This window comes from Paroedura picta, chromosome 10 (assembly GCF_049243985.1).
Source record: "Paroedura picta isolate Pp20150507F chromosome 10, Ppicta_v3.0, whole genome shotgun sequence".
Taxonomy (NCBI): domain Eukaryota; kingdom Metazoa; phylum Chordata; class Lepidosauria; order Squamata; family Gekkonidae; genus Paroedura; species Paroedura picta.
The window spans coordinates 58,269,111-58,289,651 of record NC_135378.1 but is presented as its reverse complement, the minus strand read 5'-3'; the positions used below and the strand labels follow the sequence as shown (position 1 = coordinate 58,289,651).

Here is a 20,541-nt window from a genome sequence, read left to right as displayed (position 1 = left end):
CGCTGCCACATGGGCAACTCATCAAGATGAGCAATATTTCATTGGCACATCTTTCTTCTCATGTTCTGTCTTCTCATATTGTATCTTAGTATTCCATTGGAACTTTGAGCATTGGGAATTGGGCCTAAATAGATCCACAGGCTTATGAAATATTACACATCTAGATAAGGACTGTGTTTTGAACATTAGCACCGTGTGCTTTGCTATATTTTAATATTACTTTTTGTGGGTTTTTTAAAATTGTCTCAAGAAGTTTACAGAAGAGCACAAAGACCACTTGCAGTTTTTGGCCTACATTTGGCAAATTATTTGCTGTGGCTTGCCCAACTCCATGCATTTTGCTTTCTCCCTTCCTCCTCAGCCTCCAACGTGGAAGCCACAATCAGCAGCTGAAGGGTTATAAAATTCTCCATTGCCTTATCTCTTCCGTTTGTTTTTCCTTTTTAGTTGTCTCAGTTTTTTTAACACATTTCATTGCAGTACTCATCTCCGCGAACATTTCAATCAGTTTATTCTCTCAACATAATGAACCATAATAACCAAATAGGAGAGGAGAGAATAAACATCTGCATAAGAAGCTGGAATGGAAAGGCAGAGTGGAGGAATAAAATTGTGATGCACATCAAGCAGAAAGCCATTTTATTTTGGAAGTATCTAGCAGTGTTACTATTCTTAGCTTACTTATTGTTGTTGTTTTAAAAGGCCTATCTAGAATTAGAGCATTTGTGATGCCTGATGCTTGGCACCAATTCCTATCAGCGGCCAATTATTGGTGCTGTTTTACTTAGCCAAATAGGTAGCAAGGTCTGAAGTAAGGGCATGGAATTTTTTTCCCCTCTGCATTTTTCGGTTCACGTCTGTTGGACCCAGAAAAAAAACCTCAGATCCCCAAAAGGTATTTGTATATGAGATTTTTTTGAAAATCCTGATTTTTCCCCCAAGGTATAATAGACCCCAACCAAAAAGTGCCAAGGGGAAAAAAAATAAACCAATGGCAAAGCTGCTAAAAACAATTGAGAGGCAGTTCAGCTGGGGGTCTCTTGGATGGTAGCTTTAAACCAGACTGCTCAAAAGAGCTAGCCAAGCAGCTGATCCTGCAAGCGCAGCTGGATTTCTGGGCAGGCCATTTTAAACTGGGCAACCCAACAAAACCCACCAAACAGTCAATCCTGTGGGGAGCCTGCTGGATGGCCTGTTTTAGACTGGACTTCCCAATGGAGCCTGCCCAGAAACCAATCCTGTGGAGAAAGGTCTCCCAGCGGGCTCTGCTGGGCAGCTCAGTTTAGACCAGGCTGCCCAGCAGAGCTCTCCCAGGTGCTGAACAAATCTTTGGTCTTTGGCTTGTAGGCCTGCCTGTTAATCTGAATTAGAGACATCTACAAATAAAATTGAGAATAGTTTTGCAGTCTTATTAGGATTAGCATTTGAAGTGTGGTTTTAATTAATGACTACTGTACCCAGTTTTGATACATTATTGTTGAGCATTCATGGAGATCATTGTGAATAAACTTTTTTTTTTGCAGAGATGGCACTGAATTTGTATTTTCTGTGCGCACTAGAACCATCCACCCTTGCTACTGAGATGTGTGGGAGTACAGTTGTTTATTGATGACTGTGTTTCAGCTTTTATGTGAGCATCACCTGTTGTGATTCACTGAGGTATTGTAGGGCAGCTATTCCTATTTAAATCACTCACATCCGGCTAAAAATAGGGAAAGAATATGTGTGTTTAGGTGTTTATGTGTTACATAATGCTTTTTAGAACAAAAAAAAATCCACATGTAGAATAATACTATATATTGGAGATATTTTGCAAGGTGTAGTATCTAAGCTTGAGGGTTCTCCTCCTCACCACCTCCATGGATAATTAAGCTTCAGGCTTCTCTTTGGAGATCTCCAGAATGGGGGTGAAGTATCACTGCTTATTTGCGTTCTATGCTGTGTGATTCAAACATCAGTCTGCCAACACTTGGACTGAAGCCATCACCTCACTTCCTGTAGTTGCTCACAAAATCAATATAGGAGGAAGCTGCATTTGGAAAACTAGATTTTGAATTGGAGGAAGGGTCTTCTGACCACAAGCTTATTTAGCAATTAAAAGTGCATATAGTTTGATAGACAAGAGTTTATTATTCCACTGGTAAACACAGATTACTGTACTGCGCTACCATCTTGATTAAGGCATTATTTTCTACTATATGACCTTTTGGGGAGTCAGCCCCCCAGTGTTGCCAATCCCTATTTAAGAATTCCTGGAGATTTGGGGATACAACCTGGGAAGGGCAGGGTTTCAGAAGGGGAAGGACCTCAGTGGGTATAATACCATATTATCTTCCAGAGCAATCATTTTCTGCAGGGGAACTGACTTCTATCATCTAGAGGCTACTTTTGTATGTATGTTATTTATATATTTATTTATTTGGACTTCTGAACTGCCCCTCTCCATAGCAGTCTTGTGATGGCTTACAACAAATGTGGCAAAATCCCCATACAACGAATAGTTAAGACTAAGAAATTTTGGTCACAAACTCCATTTTATGATCATTCTCCCATAGTAGTTGGTAGACCTGTTGTTGCCATGTGTCTAACAAGGGGAGAGTGGCCTGGCCCTGGCAAAGGACTGAGCAGGGGTGGGGGACTGTACCATTGAGATGGTACAGTGTGGCCTTGGCCTCAACCAAATGCTTAGTGGAAGAACACTTTTACAGGCCCTTTGGGACTTGGGGAGATATCCAGACCCTACTGTAGCCCCCACCCCCCCAAAAAAATCATAAGGGACTGGCTACTAAAAAGTTGTCCTGACCGGGATAGCCAGATCTCATTGGATCTCAGAAGCCAAGCAAAGGCCAGTATTTGGATGGGAGACCTCCACAGAATACCAGGGTTAGGATGTAGAGGCAGGCAAAAACCTCTGAATGTGTCTTGCTTTGAAAAGCTTACGGGATCTCCATAAGTCAGCTGTGACTTGATAGCACTTTCTACCACTACTCAAACATTAAGGTTTTGAATAGTGTAGGCATGAAATTTCACAAGATTTTGTTGTCAAGTGGTTTGGGAAATAGGTTTTAGCGGCCATTTAAAGAGCCACTAGGCTCAAAACTAGATCGAAACTAGAAACTAGAAACTAGAAAGAGAATTACACTTGAGTTCATGTGTGGAGAATGACCAATGAAAAGACAAAAATCCCAATAGGGCTCATAATGCTATTTTTCTTCTCTCGGCTTCTGTACTGTTATAGTTCAATCCTGCTTTGAAGATGAAGTTAGCATTTAGCTAGTCTTGGAGGAAAATAGGATTGAACATGAGGGAAAAGGGTTTAAGGCAGTTCTTTGACAGTGGACAAGTAGTTTATTTTGGTGTCTTTCACTATGGTTGCTGTGATTAATAATGCAATTTACTAGTCCAGATTCAACTATGATGTTAATGTTTTGTAAAGCTCATGGGACGTGGAGTGGGGAGCATATAGATTACTGAAAGCAAACTTGTGAAGACTGTCTTTACAGCTGAAGAAATGGCAGGCAACTTTATTAATAAAACATACAGCATTTTGATGAAAGTGGATGCAATGTGAGGGGAAGAAATCTGGCAGATATTAGTACCTTACTTTACAGTTGCAATTTTTAATTGGATAATTAAAAGATAGTACTTTGAAGATTATTCAAAATCTCTGGAGGCTTTGTATGTGTAGTTTTTTCTCCTTAATTTAATCAAGAAGAAACAAATCTAAAAAATGCATAACATTGTGGAGCAAAACCAGTGATTTCATGGTAATTCCCATGGCTGTAGTCTGGTGTATTTTTAAGCTTTTTATTTCTCTTAGAACTCAGTGGGAAATATGCCACCAATCCCTAGATGGGATTGCAACCATCTTCCATGTTAAATTTTGAAGAAAATACATTTATTAATCTGTGTTATGCTGCTGCTTCAGCTTTTTTTTTCTTTCCCCAAGATAATGCCTTTGTTGTTACATCCAATACCTTTTCTTCTCAAAGGGCTATCTTTAAAAGAATGATTTCCATGACTTCTTTAATTATGGTGGGTGATGTGATTAGCGGAAAATTGAAGCATCTAGATAGAAAAAGCTGAGAAACAGGGTTGCCTGATCAGATTTTAAAATGCATATATTAGATATAGTGATGGATATTATTGAGTCGTTCTCTGCATTAGTTTTCTAAATCCCTTTCAGCAAAGCCATTGAACATTCATAACTTGCATTCACTTTTAAAGAACCAGTTTAATGCTGTAATTGAGGCTTTTACCATTTTTCCCATTCGATTATAGTTTAAAATGTCTTTCTCTCTCTCCCCCCCCCCCCCCACACACACACTGTAGATTGGCAATGATAATGGATAGGCTAGCCCAGAAAGACTGCACATCAAGTGAGATTTATGACAGAATGGAGCTGGAAGTGTTTGAGTGACTGAACATTTCTTTAAACTATAAATCAAAAATATGACTCTTTGTTTATGGAGCAAGGAGTGGACAGCCTCCTCCTCAGTTCTTATTGGCAGAATACTAATAGTACAGTCAGATGATTTACTGAATAGCATACAAGCCCTGCTTCTCGTTTTAAATCAACCAAACAAGTATGTTAGTAAGGACATCAACCACTGGCCATTTGTTTTGATTTAGAACAGGTGTACTCACTCCAATGCACATGGAGAGTCACAGCTGCATTAACCAGAAGAGCCACATGACTACTGTGTGGCCTGTGCATCACTTCATCAAACAGCAAAAAATAATAACATCGAGATATCAATATCAAATGACCAGAATACCTCTGGGCATGTACAGTTGTTCTCCCCGCCATTCTTGAACTTTAGCTAGCAGTTGAATATCTGGAGTGAGGGAAAGGGCTTCCTTCTCTCTTTTCTCATCTTTGCTTAAGCATGTGGTGCAGTAGCTGAAGTGAGACAGCATGTTCACCAAGGCAACTGATGGAGTGCAAGATGGCTGTGGAGAAAGAGAAGTAAAATCACCACCATTCCACAGTGGCCAGATTGCTCTTTTCCTGGGTGGCTGCCTAAGTGGTGGTTTACTCTCTTCTCTGTTGGCAACTTGCTGTCTTCCCAACATCAGCCCAGGTAGGAAAGTGGAGACTGCAGGGGAAGGGGGTGGGTGTTGAAGAGTATGGGACCTTCCATTGTTGGCACAAGGCCCACAGTGCAGGGAGGCTTGCACCTCTTCCATCCTCCAGTCCCTCCAGCATTTTAAAGTGGGAATCACCTACCTGACTCAAGCATTACTGGGGCAATGACATTGCCCATTTTCCTGCAATGAATGGAAAGTTTCAAGTTGGGGAAGACGTGCCATAATTTGGTGTGTTCTGTTCTGGTGGTTTCTTTGCCAGTGGGAATTTTTGTAGTCATCTTAGACCTTCAAGGTGGTACATGATATGTATCTATCTAAATAAGTAAATAATGTTTGGAGCCAAGCTAGCTCATTAATAAGTATCTTTTCTTTAGTATACCTTTGAGCACCCTGTGTGATACATGACTAGAGTTGCCAACTCTGGATTAATAAATACCTGGAGACTTTGGGGGCGGGAGCTTGAGGAGCGGGGTTGGTGAGGAGGGGGCTTTAGTGGGGTAAAATGTCATGGAGTCCACCTGGAAAAACAGCCATTTTCTCCAGGGGAACTGATCTCTTTCATCTGAAGAACAATTGTAATCCTTGACATGAGTTGAAATGTGCTTGGTTATTGAACTTGCTTGGATTTAAATTTGTCCCCACAGAAAGTACATGGAGCAGTGATAACAAAAAGGAGGCAAGAGATGGTTACTCTAAGTTTTGAAGTCTGTTATGTGTCATTCATTGTAAGAGTGACCAAAATGAGCACTGTGTTGTGCCAATAGACTGTGGAAGATTTTTATTGATTGATCGATTGATTGATTGATTGATTTAATCATACTTATATACTGCCCTCCCCGGAGGCTCAGGGCGGTTTACATAAGAACAAGGAACAATACATAGAACGGTCTATAAAAACATGTGAATAACCTTATAATAATAATAAATAATAGTTGTAACCAGATAACAATGTAACAATACAATATAACAATACAACAATGTAACAATACAAACAGGTCCAGGGCTTATTGGTGGAATTCTGAGGGGGGGCGGGGAGGAGCAGGGGCCCTTTGGTCACTGTTGATTACGTCTGGTCTCAGCCAGATGCCTGGCAGAAGAGCTCCTTTTTGCAGTCCCTGCGGAACTGCTTAAGCTCTGTCAGGGCCCTGATCTCCTCCGGGAGCTCATTCCACCAGGAGAATCAGGAGAATAAAATGGAGAATCAGAATTAAAGCCTGCATATGTGCTAGTCTGATTTCCAAACCAATCCAGTTTTCATTTAGGCATATTGCATTGTATGATGGCCAGAATCTATAACAATTGGGTAATAGCTGATGTTCACTTATTGAAAACTATTTTAAAGGAGTATTTTGTATGTTAGTTTCCCATATCAGGATTTACATGATTAGTACAGTTTATTATGGAGGAAACTCTTAACATTACCACTTTCCATACAGAAAATCGGTGCTGAACAGCTGTTCACATCATAGAAATATTTCACACCATCACCATCCATTTCTCTTTCCAATGCAAATGTGTACAGCTAGTATTTTACACCAATAATACCATCTATATCTTTGAATTTCTATGATTCTAGAGATTTCTTCATCATTTCCACCAAATCACGTTATAGCATAACATTATAATCTTTTTTTTAAGGACTCAAAACAGCCAGAATTTCATACTTGAATGCCCCATTGATTTAAGTGAAAAGGAGCTAAGTGCAAGCCCATGAACTTAGAGTACTGGATCATGACTCTCGTTTTCAGTCATTGAAGTACTGTTTTCATGTTTTATATCACACTGTTATATAACATTATTTGCTTGGTTCCTGCAGTTGGTAGACAGAAGTCCTAGGAAGCTATGTGGCTCGAAACCTAAAATGGGACTGTAAACACCAGACAAATTATACTAGAAAGCTAAATTGGGGAAGTGGAAAGAACAGAGGGCTTTGTTGTTGAAGATTTAAAAAAAACCCTTCTCTTAGCAATTTATCTCTTTAACTCAGATTCAGTTTCAGAAAATGATTAAAAGATATAATTATCATGAACTGGATTCCTTCTAAAGATGATGAGGATTTTATGAGATCTAAAAAGAAACTAGAGTATATGAGGATTATATATTTGCATTTGCCTGTTTTTATGAACTCTAAATGTTAAAATTTAATTTTTTAAAACTGAGTTTGGTGCTATAATGCCCGGTAATCAGCTAGTAAAATCATATGATACAAAGGGACAGTGCTGGAGAAATGTTGGCAATACATTGGTCTACTTTTTATCCTTTTGGCTCGTTTCTCTAGCCACAAAGCAAGCTAACCATTTCATGGAAACCCTTTGTATGTCTCCCATGCTGTTTCTTCCCTAAATCTGTAATCCCTGCTGTCATTCACGACTGCATTCCTCAACAGTTCACCGATTAGTAATTTGCTTCCAGACTTGTGCATAACAATTTATCAGTGGAAAAACGAAGCTATACTTTGTACTGGACAGAGTTTATAATTTAAAATAAAATTGTCGTTACAAAAAAAGATTAAACGTGAGAAAAAATGCCTGGCATTTTTTGTTTTACTTTCTCAAATACTTGTTGATAAGTTGGTAGGATTTCTTGTTTGCAGAATATTTACATTGCTTCTTACTTATATGTCCCAAGTTAAAATTCAGAGCCACTGCAGAATTTAAATTCTTATCTGTGCTTGGAGGAGACAACAAATGATTTCTTTTATGGCCATGGTTCCCAATTCTTTTTTATCAAAAAGCAGGCATTCCTCCCCAGATTTTTCTCTGAGAACCATCTGCCATTCTTGAATTCTGATGCTGAAGAATCATGAAATTTACAGATTTTTGCAGCAAGTTGGTCCGACCTAGCCTTTACAATCAGATCCTGTCCGTCAGATTGTAAATCTGCCATGATGCCTTGCCAGTGAGTCTTGGTTAATGATTTTGGGAATGGAGGAACGATTTTGGGAACTGTATTGGTTTACAATAATGAATAACCAATAGGGTACTGGTTGGTACTGAAAAAATACCCTGAAGGTTACATCAGCATTTTGGGTGCTGGTAGTTTGTTCATGGAGTAATTTTAATGCAGTCGCTACAAAGCCAAATCAGGAAATGATTTTGTTCCGGTTATAGGAATATTAAGATTATCTAACATACTTCGCTTTCCCAAGCAAGATCTTCAGGAATAATTTTTAGCCACCAGAAGCTTAATACATGAGTTAATGTTGATTATTCCATTCCATTCTAAAAGACTTCGGGCATCACTGTTTTTCAAGAAACCTGTTCTGATGAAATGCCAATCTGAAGTTCATCAGTAGAAACTCTCCTTGTCATTCAGAGTTGTAATAGATTTATAGGATATAAGCAAATAGTTCCTTGATGGCCCAGAGTAACCCTTAACGTGTTTGTCAATAGTATCTGGATCTGTGTCACATCGGACAAAGCTGCCCTTAGTGCTAGTAATTAGTGTAATTTCATTCAAAGCTTTTCTCCAGTTTTATGCTGGTTTATGGGACTGTAAGGAAGAAGCCTACGAAAAGTATATTGGAAGAAATGGGGAGAAGCCTAGTTCTTCTAAGTCAAGTCCTTTCATCTAAATTAAGATGCTTAATTTGTGGCCTTTTGATCTTTCCAGAAACATTCTACATTTATTTTCCACTGATGAAACCTAAATGAACAACAGTAAGATTCAATTTTTTCCTCATTTTGTCACTACTTTCCTGCCTCATTTACCTTCCCTGCTGATTCTGGGCAACAGGTTGCTGCCAACACTTTCTAATGGAATGGGACTTGCTCCCCCAATAAGCTCGATGAAGTAGCTACACAAGAAAAAAAACCCCTAACATTGCCTTTTTATGACTGTTTTGCCAGCTGTGGGCATTCGAGCACTTCTTTTCTTTTTGACTTTTTAAAAGGCTAAATTGATCAAATTCATTATTGATAGGATGAAGGTGATGGACAAAAATCTTTCTTTTTTTTTGACTGCCTCAGTCAGCCGCTGGTCGTGATGCTGAAGATTATATCTGCAGTTTTTTTTTTCTCTTTCCTGCATGTAGGCATGGATCTCTTCTCTAATTGCACGGAAGAATGTAAAGCATTGGGCCACTCGGATCGGTGTTGGATGCCCTCTTTTGTCCCTTCTGATGGACGCCAGGCTGCGGATTACCGCAGCAATCTTCATGTTCCTGGTATGGACTCTGTTCCAGACACTGAAGTGTTTGAAACACCAGAAGCCCAGCCTGGGGCAGAGAGGTCCTTCTCCACCTTTGGCAAAGAGAAGGCCCTTCACAGCACTCTGGAGAGGAAGGAACTGGATGGACTGCTGTCTAATACACGAGCGCCTTACAAACCACCATATTTGAGTAAGTACTGTTCAAAAGGCTGCTAGACAGTGTTTCCTTTGTGGAAATCAATCTCTGTCCCCCCAATGTGCTTGTTAGGAATAGAACAGTATACTTTAGGCAATAGGGGGGGAAACCCTTGAATCCCTTTGGATTGAAAATCACTGAAGAGAGAAATGTTGAGTTTCCCCTCATTTTTAATTTTTCTAAATGCCTGTGGCATTTTAAGTTTATAACATCTAGGATCATGTTGAAGATGGATTTTTTTTAAATACATATTCTGTTTTTTTTTGGAATTGATAATTAGGAAGACAAATATTTCTTCACCTTTTTAGATATTTGTAGTACTACCTTACTGAGATGTCTACTGCACCAAACCGTTTTGTACTGCAGCTGCTTTGTTCACAGCGAAAACTTGGAACTCATCTTCTGAGTCATGGTTCACTGCCATTTCTACTACCTTTTGTTCCCTTGACCATCTTTGAAGGGAGGGACTTTAGTGTTCTGCTTTACTGCTATCTGAATTCTTCTGATGGTCATCATACTATGTTTAGTGTGTAGGCTTAAGAAAGTTTCTTCATTATTTCAGTTCTTGTGCCATCTTTTTTTTAATGGCCCAAGATACCAAATATTCCAGTCTCCTTCCACCACATTATGTTTTATTACAAGGCCGTAAAGTCTTCCTTGGGTTAGAAGTGCTTGTGATATTTCTTACGCTCTGTGTGACTGGAACTGCAGGAAGCAGTGTTGCATCAGCAAAAGCAAAGCTTTGATTCGTAAGCGAAAATGGCTGCAAATGCTGCAGGAATCCTTCTTAGAGAGAAAAGGAAACCTGAATGAAGACTGTGGTATGACAGTGATGTCGCTACAGGAGACCAGGAGAGTTCTGAAATGCATATTGAATACTTGAGTGCTTCATTGTCTTTTCCCTCAGTTTTGTCTTGGCAGTTGCCTACCAGGAATTCAATCTTTATGTCAGGCATTCAACCTTTATGCCAATTTTACCTCTTAGCTGACTGAACAAGTATAAGTTTATAATGTCAGGTTTGTAAGTTATATATTTAGGTCCTGTTGTAAAGCACATAATTTGTTTCAGAACAGTAATATTTCTTGTATATGCTGCCTTTTAATTTTTCCATAGAGGTGGATGGCTTTTTTATTTGTTTATTACTTTACCTCACCTGGTGATTCACCTAGTCTCACAAACACATCCTCTTACTCTATAACTATTATTATTTTTATTTATTTTTATTTTTTTAGATTTATATACTGCCCTCCCCAAAGGCTCAGGGCGGTTTATCCAACTTTTTAGCTATGCATTTCTTTAATCTGGGTGCTTCAATTCAGTGTCTGCTTAGGATGATTTTTTTTCCAGTATAGTTAACGCTTCTTTACTGGTGGCTGAATCCAGTCGTTGCTTTTTATGATGGCAAACTGGTGTCTGAATTGAGTTGTGTGAATCTGTGAGTGGCCTTGAGTTAGAAAACCAATTTCCTGTTATCTTGTCATTTTAACATGGATGTGTTGCTTGGTCAGCTTCATTATATCTTTTTTCATGAGTTGCGATATTTTGCACCTAATCATATATTAGAAGTCCTGTATTGTAAATGGATAAATGAATTTGAAAGTGGGGTACCACCCAGCTGTTTTTTGCATTCTATTTGATATCCAAGACTAAATCTGTATTAAATATGAAATTATATGGCTGACTTTACTTATTTGTAATCAATTTTCTTTCCTTATTTTTTTATAACTAAGAATTATACTAAAGTTTCTTGGAGGTGGGTGAAAAAAACAGTTGCTTAGAAGCATGCTTTTTTTTGTAGAACTGAAAAAGGAAGAGCCTTATTTTCAGTTCAATTCGAAGGAAAGCCACAAGAGGTAACTATAGCAGAGGTAACTATAGCAGAACTGTTAAGTAATAGTGACCACAGCATAATTAAATTTAACATTCCCCAGGGGCAGATTGTACCAAAAACCATTAAGAAAACATTGAGCTCTATAAAGGGAAATAGACAAAAAGCTAATTGAGAAAACCCTGAAGGGGTGTAATATGCAGAGTAAGCATTCTGCTTTCACACCTATAAGCTAGGATACTGGGGTAGAACAGGAGAAATAAAATAAAAGCTGTGTTCAGTATAACAAATACTTAACTCACAAAACACAAGGTTTAGAATTACAAGCAAACAAATAAATCTTAAGAGTGGAACCATCTGGAATTCACATTGATCTACCTCCAGAAGACAAGAACAGTATGAGAAAACCTGAATTTGACTTGGAAATTTTGTTTTAATAGTCCTTCCCCAACTGAATTGGTAGGCACTTCTGAAATCTTCAGGGACAAGTGTCAGAAAGCAACTTACAGTGAAACCTAGGGGAATTCTAGATGGTGATGGGGCTATAATGCCGTAATATGCACAAGTGCATTGTTCTGCTTTAAAAAGTGCTTATTTCATTGGGTTCCTTCAGTACCAAAGGCAAATCTTTCAAGCAAACTGGAAGAGGCAGGCAGGGCCCCACTATGCTCACCTTTTTAACATTAGATTTAATCAGATCATGGATAGTCCGAGAACATATGCATCAGCACAGTAAAAAATAAACAGGCAACGTGTATATTCTCCATGGTGAAACTCTGAGATGCAGACAGTTAGACGCCAAATATATCAATAGCTTCACAAAGTAAAATGAGTAGGGAAATACTAAATAAGCTAATCAAAGCAACAGATAATTGAATATGTTATTTATTTGTGTCTGTAGTCAAAGTGCCATTTTACGAGTATTTTCAAAGGGTTAGGAAAACTGCTTAAAATGATCTGGTTTACCTGGGTTTCATTCAGGGGATGAAGTAAATTTTAAAGTAGTTGGTATGATCGATGCATGCATATTATTAGTTCTTGTTAGGTAAAAAGGGACCATATCTGAGAATGAGAGATCAAGTGACAAAGTACGTACAAACTAACACATTAAATAAAAATAAATTCATTATACCAGATGGTATTCTTCCAACAGTTAGCAAAAGATGCTAAGGGGAATGTTGACTTATTTCTAACAAAAATAGTTTCCGTGTAATAAGTGTTATGTTCTAAATAAATTCAATTTAGAAAAGGTTAGGATAATTATTTGAATCTAATGAACATGGCAATTTAGACAGGTACTACTAATAAGAAAGAAACAGTAACTGGAATGGGAATTATAAAACATTTGACTAACAGTAGGCACTTAATTTTCAATAATTTGTATAGTGGTTCTACTATCCATGAAGTGGCCTTTGAAAACAATACCATATCGATAATAAAAACAATAACTCTCACAATGAAACTATAAACATAACTGAATCATAAAAGCTATACACATAAGATATTGTGCTGAAGAACCTTCAAACCCAACAATAGACTACCAGAACCACAAAGGAAACTAAATTGGAGTAATAGCTCCTCAACAAAGGACACCATGATCTGGTTTAGAATCAATACATAAAAAAGGTATCTTATGCACCTCTTCTGGCAAGCCATTCCCAAGAGCCTGGTTGCTGCACAGACAATTTTGCTGATAGAGTCTAAGTATACCTTCTGAAAGGAGGATAACTGTAGAAGGAGTTGTTGCACAAATGTAACTAGGCATATCTAGAAAGATGTGATTCTTCATTTTTTAAAATCTAGTCGTGATTCTTTATGACTCTGTAGAGGAGTTGTCCATAACAGGGTGTCAAAGATCCATTTCTTCTGGATGTAGTTCCAAATGATTAGTTTTCTTTCTCTTGTGAGTAGGAAAGCAACTGGGGGTAAGAACTGGGTACATACAGAGGAAAATATAAGGATTAAGCAGCCTAGCCTCCTCTCCCCTATATCCTATTTGAGCTTGGATACATTTATAGATCTACTCTTCATTAAGCAAAGAAACTGTGTTTCAGCCCTACATTGAATGCTGTGAAATTTGGTCCACTGAATATTAAAAACAGACTGGCATGGTTCTTTACCTTCCACGTGTTGGAGCTCTGGGACTAGGGGAATTTTAGACTAGGTCCTTAACATGTTGAACTAAACCATGAATCGTCATGTAAACTAGATGGTTTAATGGTTAGCTAAGAAAAATGAAAAGGGAGGGGAATTCTCATAGTACAATTACTATTCAATTTCCTGGACTGTTGAGTCTTCAAGAAAGAACACCAAGTATTACTGGTTCTGCTCTGGCTTCCTTCTTCTGAAAAGCCACTTTTCAAGGTCAGAAGACGCTCCATACTGGCATCCAGTATAGCATAAGGAACTGCAATGGGAAAGTTCTGATGCATAAGTGTTAGCTAGCACCATGCCAGTCTTTTGGGATAGTTTTGTTTTCCCCCTAATGTATGCTTGGAAACAACTGCCAATGTAATATTATCAAAATTGAAGTAGTCACAATATTCAGATTCTACAGTCACAATATATAACAGCATGGTTGAGCATAAAAATTCTCACATACAGAAAATCAAACATCAACTGAAAAACATTTGCAAAGATAATACTTAGGAAGGACTGCTAAGGTTTACTTCCTCATTTAGCGCACACATATAGTTACCTATTGCAGTTCCGAGCACTAGAAACGCAAATATTCTTTGAGAATTTATGCTTCAAGAATATTTTTAGTACTCTATTTTAACTATATTTTTTCTTTTGTCTGATCAATAATATCCTAAGCTCCATGGTTCCAAAACATCAGTTTTGACTCAAGAAGACTTAATTCAAGTGCCTTCTTAGACATAAGAACAGCAGAAAATTAAATCAGGTCTTTGAATCTCCCACTTTAGGTTCAGCAGCTACTGTGTATATGAAGTGGCATGGACTACTGGAGGCAGGAATCAAATATCACTGCACATGATTTCTGACTTGCGGATTCCTAGCAAGTTGTTCCCACATTCAATTATCTGGTTGTTCTAAATCCATGCTTCCCTACTTGATTTATCACTGGGTTTCTTGAGGATGTATGCTATAGAATCTGTCAAGCAACTCAATAGTTAATCCCACCCCCCTCAAAAGTTATGTGCTTAAATCAATAGAAAATAGAAAATACAGCATTAACAAGAGATCATTTGAGGGGGGAATTAAGAGGATGGTCTCATAGAAGGTGAATGCAAATTTTAAAATGTGTCAGTTTCCACATGATCATAACTTTCACGTTACTGTTCTACTACAAATGTAAATTTTAAAAAATGTAAGAAAAGTAGAGAAATAAATCGTAAAGTGTGGTTTGTTCTTGCTGTGCAAACCACAACTTGTTCGCAGTCCGCAATCCCTATTTGTTGGGCAAATGCAAGCTGTAAGTTCCTAATTTAGGAGTGACAGTTAACCAGCTTCTTGCAAATAGGTTGCCAGTCCCCAAGTAAGGGTTGGGGATCCCTGCTTTGGACTCCTTCACACTTCAGGGCTATCAGGAAGTGGGGGGAAATGGCCACCCAAAAGGTATGCTATGACATTCCTCCCTCCTAGTCTCGCATTTAAAGGTAGGTCATCCTGTATTTAAAAGTTGGTCCATGCAGCCTCTGCTCAGTGCATTGTGTTGTATGTTAGCAAGAGGATGTAGTTGAGAGCTCTCTTCTTAGGAGTGAAAGCCTGGCAGGATGTCAGCCTGTCCACCCCATTCCATTCAGGCTGCCTCACCATCACTCACTTTTCAAATAATTTGTGTGTGCATGGCTGGGTTGAGTTTGGGGGGCTGGAGACAGGAACTTACCACTTTAATTACTATGCTCGTAGAAGCTCAGATTGAAAACAGCTGCCTCTTGACTCAGCCATCCCCTTCTTTGACTGAGCATCTCTTCAATTAATCCTTCAATGATTCCCTTCCCTTGGCCAGCAGCTGTGGGATCCTGCTCTACCTCCCAGTGTTTGTGTACCTCCCAGTGTGTGCATGCATGCATGCGTGGCTTCTAGGGAAAGTTGCTGCCTGGCCCCAGTTACTCATCATGAAGCTTCCAATTCTACCCCTCCCAGCTTTTCATGCACATATGTGTGCCTGCATGCAGGGGCTGCTGCAATTCAGGCATCTGCCTCCAGAATGATGAGAAATCTGAAGGTGAGCTCAGGCCAGCACCAGAGGAAGGCAGTTGTCTCTCTTTAATTAACTGGCTGAACTTTGGTGCTGCACTCAGCTACAGTCTTCTCAGACTAAAGAAGTTCCATGCGTCAGGAGGGGTTTCATGAGCCAGGGCAATTCTACACCCAACAAATGTAGTGAAATACGTTTTGCAGGCACCATATTTTAGGTGTTTTGCACAATGTCGCCAACATCCAGCATCCTAGCAGCAAACCAGCAGCTACATCCTTCATTTTAAGGCACTAGCTGGGGAATCACATAAAGTGGATTCCATGTAGCCATGTAGCACGAGTGGGAGGAGAGCACCTAGCAAGCAACACACCAAGGAACTGTGGAGCCAATAGAGTGCTATCTCTGCCTCCAGTGCCCATCCTCACCTCCCTCTACCTTCTCCCAGGGATGTTTTTTTTTTTAATACAAAGTGCCTGGAACAATGAGTATGCGTTTAATTGTCCAGACAAAGCAAGAAAAAAACCCCAAACAGTTGACACATGAAACATGCCTCTCTAACCCCCACGCCCACCCTAATTTGGGAACAAGATCAATTTGTACAGTCTACAAGGCTCATTAATGTAAAAGGGGTGGCATTAAAAAGAAACACTATGCATTTTTTATTATATGCATAGGCGTCTAAATGGAGAAGTTTGACTTAATTTTTTTTAATCTTGCCTTGTGGCCTCTTTAAAAGAGAGAGAAAGGTGATTGGCTGACTTGCATGACTGACAGGCAGAGAAGAAGCACATGTATAGCATAGCTCTCTTCCGGCATTACAGGCAAGCATGCAGAGTGCCAAGAAGTGAGAGAAGGTGGCAAAGGGAAGTGAGAGAGCCAGGAGGTGAGGAATGGTGGGAGGCATGTTATTTTTTAGCGTTACCCCATTGCATTGGGTTAACACTAATTTTTTTCAATGTGTGGAATGGCCCACAGTGTTAATAGGAAGAGGTAGAAAGGAAGGGAGGCTGCATAACAAAGTAGATCTACTCAAAACGCAGTCGGCTTGTTGTAAATAGTTTGCTTTCCTTTTCCCCCTTGTCTTTAACACCCATTTACAATAATAGCACCTGAGCCAATGTGGTGTAGTGGTTAAGAGGGCAGCTTCTAATCCAGCGAGCCAGGTTTGAGTCTCTGCTTCTCCATGCATGCAGCCAGCTGGGTGACCTTGGGCTTGTCCCAGCCCTGACCTGACTGAGCAGTCCTATGAGATTTTCTCACAGCTCCACCTACCTTACAGGGTGTCTGTAGTGGGGAGAGGAAGGGAAGGTGATTGTAACTCTTCGTGACTCTTTCAGGCAGTGAAAAGTAGTATATAAAAACCAATTCTTCTTCTTATATGCATCTAAAGTAAATGAAGTGTGATGGGGGTGGCAGTGTTGGTCCGAAGCAATAGAGCAATGTTTGAGTCCAGTGACACCTTTAAAGCCAGCAAAGTTTAATTTTGAGTATAAGCTTTCAATTGCATGTACATTTAGTTAAGGTATCACTTCTCAAACTTTGTTCTAAACTAGGCATTTCCATAGTGGTTGGCATGCCCCCTCTGAAGGCGATGGAAGGGTGCAGTAAGGAATTTTAGGGCAGTAGGGGATCAGTAGTCTGACTCTTCCTGCTGTGGCTGCATTTTCCTATTGAAAGACATTATGAGGTAGCTTGTCATTGCTTTCCTCTGGGTAGTAGCAACATTGTTAAAAGTAGTTTAAACACAGTTAAACGAATCTCCCCTTCTGCTGCCTTCCATCTTGCTTCCAAGTTAATTCATTTCTGAGCAATGATTCTAAGGAAGTAATTGCTGGTGTGATGCTTAGCTAGAAATGCCACCCTTCACATGGAACCTCAGGATCTCCTGGAATTACAGCTCATGTACAAGGTCAGTTTCACTGGAGAAAATGGATGCTTTGGAGGGGTGTTCTACCCCACTGAGATCCCTGTCCTTCCCAGGCTCCATTGCCAAGTCTCCAGGAATTTCCTAACCAATAGCTAGCAGCCTTATCTGCTGCTGGTCAGGGATGATTTGGCAACCCTAAGGTTATTCTATGACAGTAGCTAGCTGCTTGTTAGGGTTTCGGTAAGATTAATGCATGCAAACCCTTTAATCATGTACTGTGCTGTCCCCAGTTGGCAGACACAGAGGAGCACTAATGAATCCCAGCAGGCATAGACACCAGCAAGATTTTTGTGGTATGAGCTTTGAGAGTATAAAATGCCTTCACTTCTTAAAAGTGCGACTGGACTTGAATCTAGCTCTTCTATATACAGACTCACATGGCTACCCTCTGAAGCAGACATAGAATAGTTCTTTCATATAGCAGCCTTTAAATGACTTCATTAGAGACCTCAATTACTAGATTAACAGAGCAGAGGATTTAGGACACATGTTTTCTGATTGGGAACGATGAGAGGGAGATCAGGGCTACAAAATAAATGCTAATGGAATAACAGTGAAGTACATAGAAAAGAGGAGAATGCCGTATGCTGCAGTGTGCACAGGACATTTGCAAGGGCCTGTAAGAATTTTCTTGAGTGTGAATTATTTCTTGAAGCTTCTAAATTGCCAAATTCCTGAAGCATAATGAGTTGCAAATTCTTTTCTGTGGCAAAGGGAATGTGACTGGCAAATACCTGGCCACAGAGCTACTTGGGCTCGCAATGGTGTGTGACCTGAGAAAAGAACAGTAACTGAGTCTTACCAGATTGGGAATGGCTTCCAGTGTTTAAGAGGGAAGCCATGATTTGTTGTGAATTAAGTTTCCATGCTCAAGGAGCCCGTGAGTATGAGTAAGGGTGTTTCATTTGTGATTTATTGAAATGTTGAAATGTGAAATATATTAAGATGTCAGAGCACCATGCTAACATCCCAGAGACCAGTCTCAAATTCCTGTTGGACCATGGAAAGCTGCTAGGCAGTGAAACACTCTCAGCCTAAGCTACCTCTCAGGGTGGCTATTGTGAGGACAGAGTGGAGGAGAAGCAAATTATGTAAGCCCATTGAGAGAGAAATGTAAAATATACTTGAAGTGAATAAATAACATTCTCTGCATCTGTATTTGTATAATCAAATAACTGCCAAAGTGTGGGCCCCACCTATAAGGAACAGGAAGCTATTTGTGATTGCTCGGCTATTTTCCTGTTATGGTACTCAGAGTTAGTTCCCATCCAAAAACTGAGAAATAATGTAGAAGTCCATCAGACAGTGAAGAAGTTCCTTCAAGCAGTAGCACAGAAATAAAGACCAAACCCCCCCCCAAAAAAACCTTATCTTTTCTTAAAGATAAATGGCTGAAAGACAATTTAAAAACTGGCTTTTTAAAAATGACTTCGAAATGGCAACATTCATGTTGTTGTCATCACAGGATACCTGTGAATTATTAGGGGAAAGGTACCCTAATAAATCATATGAAAAGTATGAAGTACAAAGAACTGGAGAAACAGGATAGACAGACACCACTAGTGACAACCTTCTTTAACAAACCAGATTCCTCACAAGAATCAATCAGGTTACTGCAGCTGATGTGGTAGAAGTGTGACAGTGTTATGCACCATCATAGTTATGCAAGTCAAGACAACACAAAGAAACTGCTGCCAAGAATGTTTCCTGATTCTGGCATAGCAAAAAAGATTAGATGGACAAAAGCCACCAGAATTGTGGAGAACATTTTGGCACCAAAATCCATAGAATTATTGCTGGGGAACAGTCTTTGGACTAAAACTTCCCCATACCTGTGAGCTAAAGGCCAACATATATATTGTTTAAATTCTGTGAAGAAGAATAGATCCTTGTGAAGGACTTCACCAGCAAATACTAAGTTGGAAAAACAACCACTGATAACAACCACTGATGAAAATACCTTTGAAAACGGTTTAAATCTGGAGGCCGTTTTGGTTGTTCTAAGACAATTAAATAAGAGATAAAAGGTAAAGGTAAAGGTATCCCCTGTGCAAGCACCGAGTCATGAATGACCCTTGGGGTGATGCCCTCTAGCGTTTTCATGGCAGACTCAATACGGGGTGGTTTGCCAGTGCCTTCCCCAAAATAAGAGATAAGACATTTCTATTTCTATTTATTGTTAAATAGTTTAAATGCAATTTGGGAAGCACAAGTCAAACACTTAAGCCACTTAACAAGCAAATGAGAGATGTGGGCTGCAAATGCTATGTACTTCATAATTGACTTTAAACAGGGAAGACAGCATTGAGTTTTCATGTGTCTCAGAGATATATAGTGAGTTCTCATGATCAGCCAAAAGTACAGACTCTCTGAGTTAGCTCTTTGAATTTGTAGATCTTGAGTATAGAGATCTGATTCATCTTCGTCCAATATGATGGGTGTCACTTATGCCTATTATTGAATAGGTTTTTCAGTGCTGGCCTGCACTGAGGGAAAACTTCCTGTCATGTGGGGATGAAAAATGTGAAAAAATTGTGTGGGAAGGATTCAGTCCAGAAGAGGAGTCATCTCTTCCTCTGTGTTATATGTTAGCTGTACAGAACTCCAAAGAATCCTGAATGATCTTTGTGAAAAACTTAAGGAGAGGAGATAGAAACAGTTCTATGGAAGATCTGCCATGGCCATTCTGGTCAACATCTCTGCATCTCAAAGAACAAAATTCGAAACAGAAGCAGACCCATTCTCAAGGTACATTGACTACCTTGAGAAATTGTATGATTTTGATACAAATTTTCAAAGATGTGACACTTCTCTCACTTGACAATCCTGAGATATGGGATCCATTAGAGAGTCTTGTCAAAGACCTTAATTTTGGTCCTGATCTATTTGGCCTTGGTCTATTATGACACTGACAAGCTGTTTGATTATTTCTGCATTATGACAAAATGGCAAAAGTAAATTTTATCACAGGAGGAAAACATAGACCAGAGATAAGTAAAGATGTTCGGGTTCATTTCAGACAGCCATAGTCTCTTTTGCACTATCCCCGTATCCAATGCTTACTATGAGAGAGTCTTCAGCCTAATGACTCAACTCTGAAGCAAGAAAAGAAACCATCTGAATGATAGTCTTGTCAAAACAGAACTCCAAGTGAAACTGAATTTCAGGATGCTCTGTGAAGAAT

General features: G+C 39.4%; 1 protein-coding gene across 24 annotated transcripts in view; it reads left to right on the top strand.

Moving 5' to 3' along the window:
• PCDH10 (protocadherin 10) overlaps positions 1 to 20,541 on the top strand; it is a 60,430-nt gene that overhangs the window by 7,669 nt on the left and 32,220 nt on the right. For 7 of the 24 annotated variants that reach the window (XR_013224806.1, XR_013224805.1, XM_077300291.1 and 4 more), the window contains exon 4: positions 9,125 to 9,430. The exons of 12 other annotated variants lie outside the window; for them this stretch is intronic. Coding sequence is in view for 9 of the 12 variants with exons in the window: in XM_077300291.1 (XP_077156406.1) it covers positions 9,125 to 9,430 (306 nt within the window). In the remaining 3 variants the exon portion in view is untranslated. Of the gene's footprint in view, positions 1 to 9,124; positions 9,431 to 11,235; positions 11,306 to 14,192; positions 14,406 to 20,541 lie in introns of those variants that run through there. 5 more of the 24 variants (XM_077300286.1, XM_077300287.1, XM_077300289.1 and 2 more) reach the window with 5 other exon arrangements.